General features: G+C 29.8%; 2 protein-coding genes across 5 annotated transcripts in view; one reads left to right on the forward strand and one right to left on the reverse strand.

Moving 5' to 3' along the window:
• LOC115232732 (ras-related and estrogen-regulated growth inhibitor-like) overlaps positions 1-11,001 on the forward strand; it is a 13,473-nt gene extending 2,472 nt beyond the window's left edge. Inside the window, exons 2-9 of one of the 4 annotated variants that reach the window (XM_029802787.1) lie at positions 2,720-2,846; positions 3,531-3,626; positions 4,144-4,145; positions 5,694-5,807; positions 8,687-8,743; positions 9,730-9,803; positions 9,886-10,152; positions 10,223-11,001. In XM_029802787.1, coding sequence (XP_029658647.1) covers positions 2,720-2,846; positions 3,531-3,626; positions 4,144-4,145; positions 5,694-5,807; positions 8,687-8,743; positions 9,730-9,803; positions 9,886-10,152; positions 10,223-10,378 — 893 coding nt within the window. In that variant the 3' untranslated portion in view covers positions 10,379-11,001. Of the gene's footprint in view, positions 1-2,719; positions 2,847-3,530; positions 3,627-3,671; positions 4,092-4,143; positions 4,146-4,556; positions 4,652-4,689; positions 5,316-5,693; positions 5,808-8,686; positions 8,744-9,729; positions 9,804-9,885; positions 10,153-10,222 lie in introns of those variants that run through there. The other 3 variants (XM_029802791.1, XM_029802788.1, XM_029802789.1) reach the window with 3 other exon arrangements.
• A 120-nt stretch (positions 11,002-11,121) lies between these two features.
• On the reverse strand, positions 11,122-13,292 carry LOC115232733 (general transcription factor IIE subunit 2-like). Its single transcript, XM_029802792.1, has 4 exons — positions 13,068-13,292; positions 12,503-12,779; positions 12,015-12,224; positions 11,122-11,940 (listed from the first exon to the last, which is right to left on the reverse strand). The coding sequence occupies exons 1-4, from the start codon at positions 13,127-13,129 to the stop codon at positions 11,626-11,628; spliced, it is 864 nt and encodes a 287-aa protein (XP_029658652.1). The 5' UTR covers positions 13,130-13,292; the 3' UTR covers positions 11,122-11,625.
• Positions 13,293-15,158: the final 1,866 nt, after the last annotated feature.

The following is a 15,158-nucleotide window of genomic DNA, read 5'->3' on the forward strand; positions in this document are numbered from 1 at the left end:
ATATTTAGAAAACAAATATAAATTTTATATATTTATATATTGTATTTTATTTAAAAGAATAAACATGATTATTTAGATGCTCGGAAAGCATGTTGCGCTTTGATAGATCTTGTTGCAAATGGATTGAAATATGCGTTAACTGAGATTGAAACTGAATACGAAAAAATAAAGGTAAAAGAGCAAGATGAAGATAAAGAGCCAAAAATACAAGAACTATACCGAAAAGTATGCAAAGAAAATACAAAGAATCATGGACAGAGATACATCGACAAAATAGATATTGGTGACAGTAATTATAAATTAGTGAGGTCAGTTATATTTTGGTATAGATCTTCTGTGTGATACTTCTGTGTATGTGTTCTTATTTACAAAATTAGCTTATAAAAAAATGATATATGCACCTGCATCGAGCACGGTTTCATTGTGCAAATATTTAATAAGCTGCATATATTAATGTTTTAAAATCTTAATAAATATAAAAATCTCGTAGTAAATACGAAAAGAGGAAATCTTACACAAATCACAGCACCGAAGAGAAACACGAGCGTCATCCACGAGGCAATCATCGTCATCATCAAAATGCAACCTTCAAGGATATATCGTCAGAACCCGGTGCAACGACAGGGTCAGTCATGTATGTCTGTATATCTGATTGAATGCATTATTTAAAAACATTAATAACCAGAATTTTATGAAATTATTCCGGCTCATCAACCATCGAGGAACATTTTCAAAAAGAAAGACATATGTTGTTGTCAAACCGCACGCTCGACCTCTTACATTTATATATCGTCTCCAAAATATCGTTTAACCGATACACGATAAAAAGTGCAAACGATCAAGCAGGCAATTTGATCAAACGTATCTTCTTTATTGACAATACTTATGTTCTTATACATAAAAATTTATAAGATTTTAACATATGTTTTTAATTATATGCGGTTCATTCAAATGTTATACAATGAATTAAACATATCGCAAATTCCGGGGATAAATTTGATTTTAGAATATTTATGTAATTATACGAAGTAATTAAAATAGTAAAGTAATAATGATATTATAAAATATGTATGAGATAAAGATGAAAATATCAGTAGTTACAGCGATAGCTTGCGACAGATGGAGATAATCGATGAGAAATACGAAAAGAAAAATGTAATAACTTTGCATGATACTTCTCCAAAAAAGATTACGATACGCAACATGTCAGATAATAGGATGAACGATAGTATTAATCTGCAACAAGAAAAATTCATTAGAAATCATAAAGACTATGCTGCAGAAAATACTGTAAGAATATCAATAAAAATATTTAAAATATTAATATTAAATTAAAATGAATTGTTAGTAAAGAACCTCTCTCTCTCTCTCTCTCTCTCTCTCTCTCTCTCTCTCTCTGCAGATTTATTAAATTATGTCATCAAAAGCAAAAATTCATTTAATCAGCATAAAAAAACATCCACATAATTCATTATTTTTTATATCATATTTTTTAATATAACTACACGCAGAGAAACATATTAGTTTATATTACAATACACATATTTATTTCTAACACGAATTTTTATTGTAGGAAATAGAATCTTCTTCGTTTCAAAAAGGAAGTCCCAGCACGGTTCCAGAAATTATTAATAAAAGAGACATCGAATATAAACCAATATGCGAAGATAATGATTATCGAGATTGTAATTACAATAGTAATTATTTATCAATAACGAAACAGGTAGAAAAAAACCCTTACGAAAAAATTCATATAGGAATTACAAAGAAAATTATCAATTTTGCGGTTTATAATTATTATACAATATACATATTAATATTTTTACAAATCAAAATAATATGGTAAGATCTATAATTTATTATGTAAAAGATTATCTTGTGTTTTTTAGAAGCACGATAAAGTTGCAGATGACTGCCAACATAAATCCAGGAAAAATTGCATGACAAGAATTATAGACGGGCAAATAGCAGATTCTCGTTACGGTATAATTTATATTTCGCGTGTGTATATATTGCATAATAGAAATTATGATAATTTTTATGTATAGGAGAAATCTCCAAAAAACGCGAGTTATGTGATAGATCACGAAAAAAAAACCGTCGATTTCTTTTCGAAATCTTTCACATAATTCGCGTTTTGTGGTCATATAACTTTATCGTGCTTCTAAAAAACACAAGATAATCTTTTACATTATAAATTATAGATCTTACCATATTATTTTGGTTTGAAAAAATATTAGTAGGTATATTGTATAATAATTATAAACTGCAAAATTGATAATTTTCTTCGTAATTTCTAATATGAATTTTTTCATAAGAGTTTTTTTCTTCCTTCTTTATAATATAAATAGTATCATTTAGGATTCCGAGAATTCCTTGATTATTATGAGTACATATTATAATTGAGTGCAATACAATTTTTTTAATAAAAAAATTTATATATATAGTTCAAGTTATATATATCAGAGAAGAGAGTACTTGATACTTTAAAACAAATTAATTGATAGCTAAAAAATTATTACATTTATAATAGATCCTTGTGCTTTGACGACTTTTTATAATAATACACAAAAATAATTCGTTCAAACATTAAATACTTAAATGTATATTGAGAATATTAAATTGATATTGTATGATCAATTATTATAATTATTATGGCAAATGGATGTAAATTAATTTTGGGAAACTTTCGATTATAATTAAATGGTTTGTTATTTAGATCGAGCAAAACCAGTTCTGTTGCGAATTGTAAACTGGTTCTTTGGTGGTTGTCCAGAAGCTTCGAGACGACACCGAGAGCAGATCGATGAAGTCGGAAAGGAGGAAATTTTCAAGTCTACCAACACGTGGCTCCTCTAAGCGAACGAATTGTATCCATTGCAGTAAAGGCTGTCGATAAACGTAGAAAACCGTATCTTTGGTTTTACTCTGTAGTAACATGAAAATAATTTTAATATCATATCAAATTGTTAAGTTATCAACGGTTGTACAGCAATATTTTGCAATTTACATAGCAACGGTGATTCTTATATTCTTATTAAAACACTTTTTGTTATTTGTCATATTGGAGTAAACCTATAATTTTTTTTTTCCTTGTGTCTTTAATAACATAATAAAATACGACCACCTATAAAGCTGTATTATGACATTTATCTTGGGCTTTATATATGCATCAATAATTTTATTATTTAACAGAAATTATTATGCTCAAAAAAGCGACATCATTAGCCACTCAAAAACTTGAAAAAAAAATCTTGAATGTCTTTGTATCTAGCATTAGATTTTTATTCGCTATTCATGAATCTTTGCAAAAGAATAACAAACATATTTTCAAAGAATGCTATATAAATACATATTGTATATATTATTCCATCGCATAGATTACCAGGTGTAATTTTTGTAATTGTCACTAATTGTAATTTAATCAGCGTTTGGCGAAGCTTCCGCGTTTCTTAAAAAATACCGGTTACATTCTGATTTCTCATTTTGAATCATGCCACGACGTGTATATCTGTTCCAATTTTATCAAGACGTAAAGACGGCGCGTCACGGCGCTTCGGGGACATCAACCGTTTCGAATCTCGACCTTCGTCTGCGCGCACATCTGTACCGGAAGCGGATACCGCGTGGCTTAAGAGCAATAAGGGAACCGGCGGGTCTCGCGAGTTGCCAGAAGAGAATAGGGCGAGACAGTCGCGCCGAGACCAAGAGCCACGGCGGTTCAAATCGCGAATTCAAACGAAACGTTTGACTCATAATCAGTCCACGTGGCACACGCGCGATCATCAGTCAAATTATATCTTTTCTCATCTCCATATGATTTGATTGTGCAATCCGGCGAAAAATAAAATACAAGAGTACTATGCTCGATTGTCAAAGACACACCTTTGCGTCGCATTCGATTTTTTAATTTTTGACTGCAAAATTAATTAAATAATTCTTCGATAGAGACACTTTATATTTCACACTCGCAAACCCCAATTATACATTCCTAACTTATAACATTCGTTATTCGGCAAATTGTTCGATCGTGATATGAATCGATAGATAGCGTATAAAAGAGGACAATAAAACAATATTGGTGTATAGTGGTAAGTTACAGTCAAATTATTTATATTCTTTATGCGCGTATATTATATATAGTTGTATATAAAGAAATAGTATTATTTCTTTTTATATATTCTGTTGATATACAAAATAGTTGGTGTACATTTCTAGCTTTTCTCTCGACTAAATTATTGTGCATCGATAATCATATATATATTTGTACACGATGCAAAGTTTTTATCAAATATAGATTTTTTTAAAACTTGCAATATTATTACAATAATACATATATTATACGAGATTAATGCACGATTTTACACGATAGTCTACACTCTTAAAACATTATAATTCTTAAACATTATAAAAAAATATTTTTTTCTGTTACATGCAATAAAAAAGAGAAAATATTTCTTGACGAAAAGAGGCTGTATTTGCTATATTAAATATTGTCTACTTATATTAGATATGCTCTACTTATATTAGGTTTATATATTTTTACGTTCTTATAGCAGCGTCTATTTATATCTACGCTATATGATCGCGGCTACTTTGTTATGCAGTAAAATGCTCCAAGAGACCCGTTAACGTGCATATATTTAAAAAGGTGTGTCGGTAAATACATCATAATGCAGACGCATTGTTAATGCTTTAACAATTAATAGAAGAGCACTTGATTTCGCTCGCGCACAAAGTCGATTTATTACTCGCAGATTTATTAATTGTTTGTATACAATAGATTAACGACATGTTATTATTAAATAGAGATCCCTGGTAAGTCACTAAACTTTAATAAACTCGATTATGAACGGTGTCGAGTCTACATCACTGACGCGAGATTACATGAAAATTTCGTAACAAACCACACTATCGCAATCACGTACCCGATATTCGTAACCCCGGTACATTGTTAGACAGTCGAAGAGAAATTCTTAAGATTCCACGGGACATGTGCGTGCAAACCGTTCTATTAATGTACCCGTCACATCTTACCTTCTCTTCCTTGCGTTCCTGGCTCTATCTTTCTCTCTCCCTTTCTACATCTCTCTACTAGCGTTCTTTGCCGCTCCCTTCCTCTTCCGAAGTGTATAGCACGACTTATTCAAACACGCGCCCAAAGAGAAACAAGCGGCGGATGCCACGAAGTGCTGTAAAAATCTTCGCTTTTTTTTATTGCGCTATAGAGGAAATGGAACATTCGGTAAATGGACCGTGTCTCGATAACTCAAAACAACGGAGCGTTAGTTCCGCGCGATGAAGTTTCACAATAAGTGAGGAATACGCAAATAATCTTCTCAAAAATAATTAATTTTCTAACACAAGCATATAAATTTTTAATTTATAATATTGATAATAATAATAATAATAATTATAATAATTGTTAACAATCGCAATAATAACAGCATAATAATTAAATTTGCTACACACTGCAATTTCTTTAGAGAAAGAGGAGAGAGGGAGAGAGAGCTATAATATACTTCTTTTCTAAAAAATACATAATATAAAATTAAAATTGTAATTAAGTTTTGAAAATATTCTTCAGATATGATAAAAAATGATAATGAATATGCATTTGAAGATTCTCTTGGATAATTATATCTTTTTGTACGATAATTTGACGACGTCCTGTCTAATTTTCTTTTCGGCAGTAACAAATGCTCATAGTATGACGTCAAATGCAATTAGAGGCATCAGAAGGAAGAAGAGTTCGCTGTGCGAAGTCAAAGTGGCTGTGATAGGAGCACCAGGAGTTGGCAAAAGCGGTAAGTGAATGCATTTCGATAGAACCAAACTTCATAATGAAATTTCGTTGAGCTTTCCATATCAATGCTAATATCAATATTAATGTATGATAAAACTTTGAAGCAAGAATGCACACTACGGCATCACAATTAACATTTTGTGACGAAAAAGATTTATTTAGTTAAAATAGTTAAAAGTAGTTAATAATAAGTAGTTAAAAAGTTTATTTTAATAAAATATCTTGCATCATACATTAAGAAACAAAAATACAGATTGTTGAGACAGTTAAATGTGATAATAGAAATTACAAAGTTCGCAAGAGATCGCTGAATTCTTATATACGAAAAATTATGCTTTTGGTTCTCTATAATTATTTATTCTACAATTTTTAACAGTAATAAAGTTTTTTTACAAATCCTGACATTAATACATGGATACAAAAATAATCAATTACATCAAACAAGATATGTTAAAATTTTTAATGGCAAGCTTTTAAAAATGCTTTTGTGCAGTTGCTTTATCCTGTTTTGCACTAATGCAAATATATGTGTATAATAGTGAGTGACGGATAAAGTACTGAAATAATTTTAAGCTCTAATCTCAGGCGTAAATTGGGAAATCTTGATATATAATTATAAATAAATTCATTTCATATCGTGTGCAAAGTCGTGTCGTTGTCTGTATGAGCGTTCGCAAGGAGAACAAAATCAAAAAATATATTTCAAAAAAGAAAAAATCTCGCGTTAAATGTCAACGCTTTAAATTCAAGTGCAAGACATATAAGTAACACATCAAGCTCCGCGTGATGGAGATACATATATATATATATATACATATAAGATACACATTAAGACTCTGTGAGTAGCCAACCGTATGTATTTTTGGTAATGGCAAGTGTAAATGCATAGGTGAGTAAATAATTGGTTCGTTTTCGTAAGAGAGCTATGCGTCTCTTCTGCTTGCAAAATACGTAGCTGCTATTTATAAAGTTTTACTTCAAATTCCGTGTTGGATCATCATCGAGTCACGATTCGTCATGCTTTCCATAACATATCTTTCTCTGTAGTCGAGAAATCTTATGTCGGAAAAATATCATTTTTTGTACATTTCAGGCAACTGTATTGTTTAAAAGATATTGTAATAGCGTGTGAAAGATATTAATTTTTTTTTAGTAATCTGTTGTGTAGTGTAAATAAAAAATATTATTTAGATTAAACACAAATTGTTCAAACAAAAAAATTCAAAAAAATATCTTAATTTTTTAAATATCTCTTAAAATCTTTTACGAGGTTTTTTGAATCTGTATTTCTTTTCTTGGATACGTACAATATACATAATTAAATATATAATATTTTATATACTTTTTAAAATTAATTTAAGAATTATTGTTTTTCAATTCTTCTTATTTTGATTTTTAAAAAACTAAATTTTTTCCAAAAATTTGGCCTACTCGAAATTCCTAAACTCTCGTCCACTGACATTGAGATTAAATCAAAGAGGAGAGAAATAACATCGCAATGATTTTGAGTCTCAAATTCCGACGCAAATATAATTCGATCGTTATACTAATTTTAAAACATTTACATGTTTCTGTTGATCAAAACTGTGACTTATGTTATAGACAATGTATATCTCAAGTAGAGGTACATTTTAACGTTATTGAATTCATGGAATATTTATACATTTATTTCATTTCTAAATTCAAAAGATGTTTGAATTTATATATATATAATAATAAATTTACTATACTAAAGTCTCAGAGCTTGACTTAAAAATACTTTGTGTTCCGACAAATCGTCCGATATATTTCTTTGTAGATTCATTAATTTTGCAGAACGTTGATTTTATAGTATCAAAAAGTTAGATTCTGTATATCATCCGCGATCAATATCACCCGAATCTATATAGACCGACGATACGTGTTCAATAAAAATTCGGTGCCTATCGCTTTTTGAGATGGAATAAGCCATAGTGGCGTTAACGCACCGTCAGCGCAAGGTTTTATGGCGCCGCGGCAGGTTTTGAGTTCGTGATAAAAATAGTGTGGTATACCTCGAAGCGGGTCACTAGGTTGTTCTCTCGTTTCCCCAGATCAAATCGCAATATGTTTAAATGCAGTATCGTATCGTGCAAGATCACGTATCAGCGCAATGATCAACCTTTCTTTATCACTTTCACGCGAGACATTGAGATTAATGGAATGGACATTACTTTGGAGCAACGCGTCGAAGATTAAACACCGTTACAGCAGTGAAAGTCTCGCTTAGATGTTTCAATTTGTCGGATTTAGCATAAATTTTTCTATAATTAAATGTTGTTATTTTTAGAAAGTAGAATAATAAGAAAAAATATCTATCTTCTTAAATTTGTATATACACATATAGAAAGGAATGTATATTATCAATCAATTTATATTGAAAGAATACATACACACACATACACACGCACACATGATGATTATAATCAAATATATTTATGATACACGAAATATATACAGAATCTTCCAAATATACAGAAATAGTTATACACGATAATGTCTATGAAATTTCTTGCTGCGGTTAGGAATATTAATTAGATATTAATTATTTATAAAATTAAGTACTGATTTTTATATTATATTTTTTAAATAAAATGTAGTTAAATATTAAATACAATTTGTTATGCAAAATTATTGCCTAAAAATGATATTTTTACGTTAATTTTCTCTTGCATAAGTAGATACAGCTGTAACAAATGGATAAAATATAGATCACTGTGATATATACGAGTTCGAGGCGCGAGAGTATCCTGCGGGTTGTCATTATAGTTTGCCAACTCAATTATATCACGTACAACATAATTATGTCAACGCTTGAATTAGTTACATACACATATAACATATATTTTCATTATATTTCAGCACTGACAGTAAGATTTTTGACGAGAAGATACATCGGGGAATACGATCATCAATCAGGTGAGAAAGAACATAACCGATACTTTCGATTTATCAATTTGTATGACTTATAGAACTTATGTATGTGTATGCTAAAATATGTATATACGATAGCATATCGCGCCAGTTCTGAAAAATTGCCAGCAGCTGTAATCCGCTACTAAAAGGCCGCGTATATTCTCCTTCTGCATACCTTAGTCCGTGTCTGTTCTAAATTTATCGACGACGAATTTGACACTAGACAGGACGAGTACTAATGCAAGGTTGATACAACACTTGAACAAAACTTATCGTTTTGTACAAATACAGACGCGGTCTTAGGTAAAAGAGAAGTACGTACCGTGTTAGCATCTCAAACTAAATTCAATCTGAGAGACTGCTTAATGATATACAAATTGGGTCCGTTAGCCCTTAAATAGTTGCGCAGTGGAAAGTTACACAGATAGTTATGTCGGATTCTTTTTATTCATTTATTTAAATTTACAAATCACAGATATTTCTCTCTCGTTACAATCTTGAAAAAATAATAAGATTATTAAGAGAGTTTATATCCTAATAAATGCAAAAAATTTATTTTTTGTTATTTTTTAACCGTAAGAAACAGTTGTACTAGCAGTTATTACCGTGTTTAAAAGAAATACTTTTCGAATCATATTATTGTATAAATATAAATGAAAGGAAGAAAAAAAAATACACGACAAATTACTTGACACAGATAACTTAATAAAGAAATAAATAAATAAAAAAGAGGCATAATAATAAAAGTATTCATTAAAATATTAATTTGGTTCTATTGATACATTTTCAATTTGATTTAATGCAAGTACCTACAATTTAATTTTTTAAAAAGAACTAGAAAAAGGAATTTATATATTGAGAAATATTTTGTTATGATATGTGTGTTATAAGTTATTATAAAATCGCGTAACTTTATTGTTAGACAAAATTAAATAATATGTAGCTATTATCAATATACTTAAGTGCAAATTTGTTATCTTATTTTTTAGAAACTAGATACAAGCATGAGGTACTAGTCGATGGCGAACCTATTCTTTTTGAGATTTTAGATACATGCCCAAAGGTAATTTCTCTTTATAAGAAAATCTCTTATACGTATATTAATATATAAATAAGTTTCCTACATATCTAAAATAATATTTCAGAGTGAGGATGAATTGCCATCAATGGAAACTTTGCAATGGGCCGACGGTTTGCTGCTGGTTTATTCGATAACAGATAGAAACTCTTTTAATTTTGTTAGAAAGGCAAAAGAAGCTCTAGCGGTGGCTGATCCTGAAGCTGCAATGCCTCTTGCTCTTGTTGGAAATAAGGCTGACATGGTTCATTTACGACAAGTCAGTGGTGAAGAAGGAGAAATATTAGCGAAGGATTTTGAATGTTGGTTTAGTGAAATAACTGCTGCTGAGCAGGTAACTGAGATTCTACTTAATATTTGGAGTGTAAGCTACAATTTTCTTCAAGCAGTCACAATTTGTGTAGGTTGCTCAAGTCGCGGAATCTTTTCACGAATTATGCAGAGAAGTTCTCGCAGCTAGAAGAAGAAATAAACAATCTTTGCTGGACAGAATGCTTGGTAGTAAAGCAACGCGTGCTTATTCGCGAGGAAAAAGTGACTCTGCTCTACCGAAAGAATAAGATCGTTGTTCCAAATATTTGCATATTGCAAATATAAGGAAATGAATGTCCTATGACGAAAGATCAATACAACTGTGTTTTTAAAAAATTGAAAAGTATGAAAAACAGGACAATTCAAAATTATAATTTTGTTATATAATGAATAAAAAAGATAAAACTACAAATGCCAAAGAAAATATCATAGTTTCGAATTTGTACAGTAATAAGATTTATATGTGTATTGAGTAACGTTTAGAATGTACAAATCTTTATAAATAATATTTTTACAATAGAAAAAATATCTAAAGCTCAACTAAAATTAAAATTACTGAAATGTGCTGAAGAAATCTAGAAGTTAAAAAAAGTTTAGAAAAAGTTTAAAAAAAGCATAATACACAAAACAGTCAACAGTTTCTAATTTTTATAATTCTTATATTATACAAAATAGTAATATATTTTGTAATTTTTTTATCGCATTAGCAAATGAAACAAGTATTGCATCTAAAGAAAGGCTGATTGTGTGTGACCAATATAAATAGTATATAAATTTATTATATAAATGTTGAGATTCTTATAATATTCTATATTTATTTTGTACTTATAATAAGAGATATCATGTGACAATAAAAATGTTTTACTTATTTATTATATGTCTAAAATAAATTGCAACTGTAAAATTGCATAATCTCTCTCTTTCAGGGGAATTATTTATATAATTTTCTTCCAAAAATTTTCTATCAATCTGCAACTATGCATCTAAACAAACCTTTGAAAAATTTATTGTGTCATAATGTAATAATGTACAATTTAATATGGCATTGACAGGTAATCAACATCTACTTTAGTCACGCTGTTTAAAGTTACGCGATTTTATTTAATTATAGATCAAGAGAGGCAGATTAGAAGAGAACAGAGAAAAGAGATTGAATGTATAAAAAAATTGCTATATAATATAATTGACAAAATTTCTACATGTCTACTTTCAGGCATAATGTGAATATTTTGTTAGATGCTAAAAATATATCTTACATATGTATTGCGATGCAAGTAAATATTCAGTATGGCATTTATATCAGCAATAAAGATTAATCCATATGCCCATTGAGAAATGAGACTTAAGTTTAAAAAAAAGGAATTATAATACTTTTTATAGGTAAATTAAATAATATAATAATTTTATTCGAGACTAATACTAATTATCTCAAGATAATTTTTAATTTTTATATTTCATGCTCTTTCAAAAAATAGAATACTTATGATATCCTTATTTAATCATCATACGTTTCCAAAACATCTACTAAATGTTCATTATCTCTTGGTTTCTTAAATTGTTTCCTTCTATTAACAGGTTTTTTTCGTTTGATTGGTGCTGCCTTTTTGAGACCATGATCTTGCATTGATCTAATTCCTTGTTTTTCAAGATATTCGTCTATTTTCTGATCATCCATGGCATCTACTGCAACAGCTCTCCATAATTTTTGGAATTCATCATCTATAGGGAACTGTGCCGTCTTGTCATTATAAAAGACAATCTTTTTCTTATCAAGCGGTCGTGTAATATATAAAATTTCATTTTGTAAACTCTGAAATATATATATAATTAACATTTGTCAGGCAAATGGCTATGAAATAAATTTCTATATATATTTTAACTTACCTTTAAATGTTTATCACAGTGCGGTAAACTCTCTTGTATATCTTCCAATAATATACCTCCAAGGCCTTTTAAATCATGTTGTTTCAAAAGCCTCAATAAGGATTTCTTATCTTTTATTTTATACATAGGTTTAAAGGCAAATCTACTATCCGATGTAACTTCAATCTTAGGATTTTTTAATAAAGCTTCGGTTTGCAGCCATTGTTTAACCTAAAAATACATAAGGAAAAACAACTTGTTTTTAAAATAAAAAAATAACAGGAATATAAATATACAGAAAACAATCAATGCTTAAGATTGATTATATGTTTCACGATTGTACAACACAACATGATGTGACACAACAAAAAATATCTTTCTGTTATATAATTATATAAATACATTCATTCACATAAACTTTTAATAACATATGAAACAAATATGTTTATACTTATAAAAGAATGTTTCGTCGTGTTGTGCTGTATCGTATAATGCAAATCATCATTTACTTTAGATCCAACATCTAATTGATTTGTTTCATCTAAAATCTCTTCCAACGTTAATGGATGATCATCTCCTTCCTGATGCCTTGCTTTCATGTGCTTCACTATCTTTGCTAATACGCCAAACTTGTATTGCGTACTACCAGTCATGGTTTTATAATTAACCATATCCAACTTAGGACCCATAGACATGGACGATACTTTAGGTTTCTTCTTTGGCAGTTCATTTTTCTTTGGCGCTTCATCTTTTGTAGTTTCCTTCTCCTGTTTCTTCTTTTCAATTCTGCAATCACACATTATAAGATATATGTCTATATATCTGTCTATCTAGATACATATCTAGATTCTTGAGTAAATAATATAAATATTTTGATACGTGAGGTTAAAGTATAATATTGCGAGATACATTACATATCTATATTTTACAATCGTATGCAAAAAGAAATAAACTGCATTAAATTTCTACATGTGAATTATGGTTGAATTATACAATTTAATTCTAATGTATATGATGTGTATATTGATAAAACAATAACATAATAGAGACACAGAGAACAACTTGAATACTCACACTGGTGTGGTTAGAGCACGCTTTTTGAAGAGCTCTCGTTCTTTGAGTAAAGCTGGATCCATTTTGTTACAAATTTTAACAGTATCCACGCTCTATATATATGTATATATACACGATTATTTATTTCATACAATTATATTAAGTATATTCTCACTTTACGTTAACCTCTCGCCGGATTTCTTAACCACCGTTCCCAGCTGACAGAACAAGAATAACAGACGTAAAAACACGTGCTATTGCGCAAGACACGACTGTATTAAGGGTTGCCGCGCTACTGGTTGCACACATGCTAGCACGTATTAATTTGCATAAAAAAAAAAATTATGTGAATTGGCCAATAAAAACATACTGCTTATTTGAATGTGGTATAATATATGTGCTTTTTATATTATCTTATTTAATAAAATTCTGTATGATGTCAACAGATTATAATCAAAATCGCTATTTTTTTAATAAAACAATTTTATTATATTAAAACACATTTTTGGGGAGTACAACAACAATATAATCAATGTCCAAATAATTGAGATTTTTATTTTTTTAGTGAATTTATATGTTTGATATTTAAAAGAATTTGATTTATAAAGTTTCTTAAAAAAATTACTGATGTGTATTTTTTTCTTAGCAAATAGATTAACCATGTAATTTTATTAATTTTTATTAAATATCTTCAATGCTAGTCTTTATCAAATTACAAATATATTATCGCCAAAATAATAACAACATAAAAACATAAAAACAAACATTAATGCTTTTTGTCAAAACTTTTGACGAACTTTAGCAGCGACTTGCACCTTTTGACACGTTAGCGTGATCTCGCCGCACTTTGAACTTTTTCAGGAAGGATTTCCATAATTCGCCAGCGCGGACGTATAAAGTTGACCGTCCGACCGCTTAAAACCTCGACGAAGAAACTTATTCGAGCAACGAGCGAAGACGCGTCGAGCATATATTAGACGAGACTGTTTGCGACGCTGCGCTTTTTCCGGCAAGTTATACCTTATTCTTATGAATTTTCCGGGGCAAAGAGAATGTTACGCATGCATGTAATATCGGATACTCTTTCCATCAAGACTAAGACGACATCGCGCCGTACGCTTGTTATCCTGTATTATATGAAAACTGAAAACTAATAAACATTTTCAGATAAATATTTTGTTTCGTCCAATGCGTATTTAATGTACAAAATAAAAACAATGTCTAAAAATTCCTCGTTATTCTAAATATTTTTTAAAAATAATTAACGTAATAATTATATAATTATAAAAATTAGAAGAATGGTAATTAATATATTCATATTAATACAAGAAACTATTATCAAAGCAATTCATTTTTCCATGGATAGTAAAATGTTTGAGATTATTAATACGATGAAGTGTTCGTAAACTGATTCTAGATTCTATATCGCAAAACAAAAATTTTATTCTATGACATAATATACGACGTGATATATGTGGAATGGGATCTATGTATGTATAAACATCGTGGCGAACGGATAGTAGGCGAAGTTGTCTGCGCGATTTTCAAACTGTCCCTGCCTTTTCGTCCAGCGCGCTTATTTGTGAGATGTCGCGCGTGCCGGATGGATCGTAGCTTCTTGTGACCGCATCTTTTTCGCGTAATTCTTTCGTCGTAATATAATAAAATGCGTGTCGCGTGTGATCAACATCGGCGGGAGTGTCGTGTAAAGTGTCGCGGGATCATAACTGTGTTTTCGGGAGCTGAGTGGATCGTATCTTTTTTGCATTATTCTTTCGTCGCAATGTAATAAAGCGCCCGTCTCACGTATGACGTCATGCCGCGCAAAGTATCGCGCAATCGTTTTCTGATTAATAGTGCGTGCGAGATCGTAACCGTGTTTTCGCGAATAAATATTGTGCTAGCAGCAACCTAGAAAGAAAGCAACGGGTGTGATGGTAAAGCTTACTTAAGGTTAGAAAATTTATTTATTATTTGTTCTGTACATAATCAATCGTTTATCCCTATGATAACCGCATGGCGTATTCTTTTTTCTTTTGACATTATTTTAATAGAATGCATAAAATACATTTAATTTGTTACGGTAAAAAATGCTCAAAATAATTTTATATT

Source organism: Formica exsecta, unplaced genomic scaffold, assembly GCF_003651465.1.
Source record: "Formica exsecta isolate Colony F162 unplaced genomic scaffold, ASM365146v1 scaffold15, whole genome shotgun sequence".
Taxonomy (NCBI): domain Eukaryota; kingdom Metazoa; phylum Arthropoda; class Insecta; order Hymenoptera; family Formicidae; genus Formica; species Formica exsecta.

What these genes read in the sequence shown, in the direction of transcription:
- LOC115232733 (XM_029802792.1), bottom strand. Translation starts at nt 13,129, where the DNA reads ATGGATCCAGCTTTACTCAAAGAACGAGAGCTCTTCAAAAAGCGTGCT. An exon ending in CGTGCTCTAACCACACCAGT is followed by an intron (nt 12,780 to 13,067) that starts GTGAGTATTCAA and finishes GTGTGATTGCAG; the next exon opens with AATTGAAAAGAAGAAACAGG. An exon ending in ACTGTGATAAACATTTAAAG is followed by an intron (nt 11,941 to 12,014) that starts GTAAGTTAAAAT and finishes TATATATTTCAG; the next exon opens with AGTTTACAAAATGAAATTTT.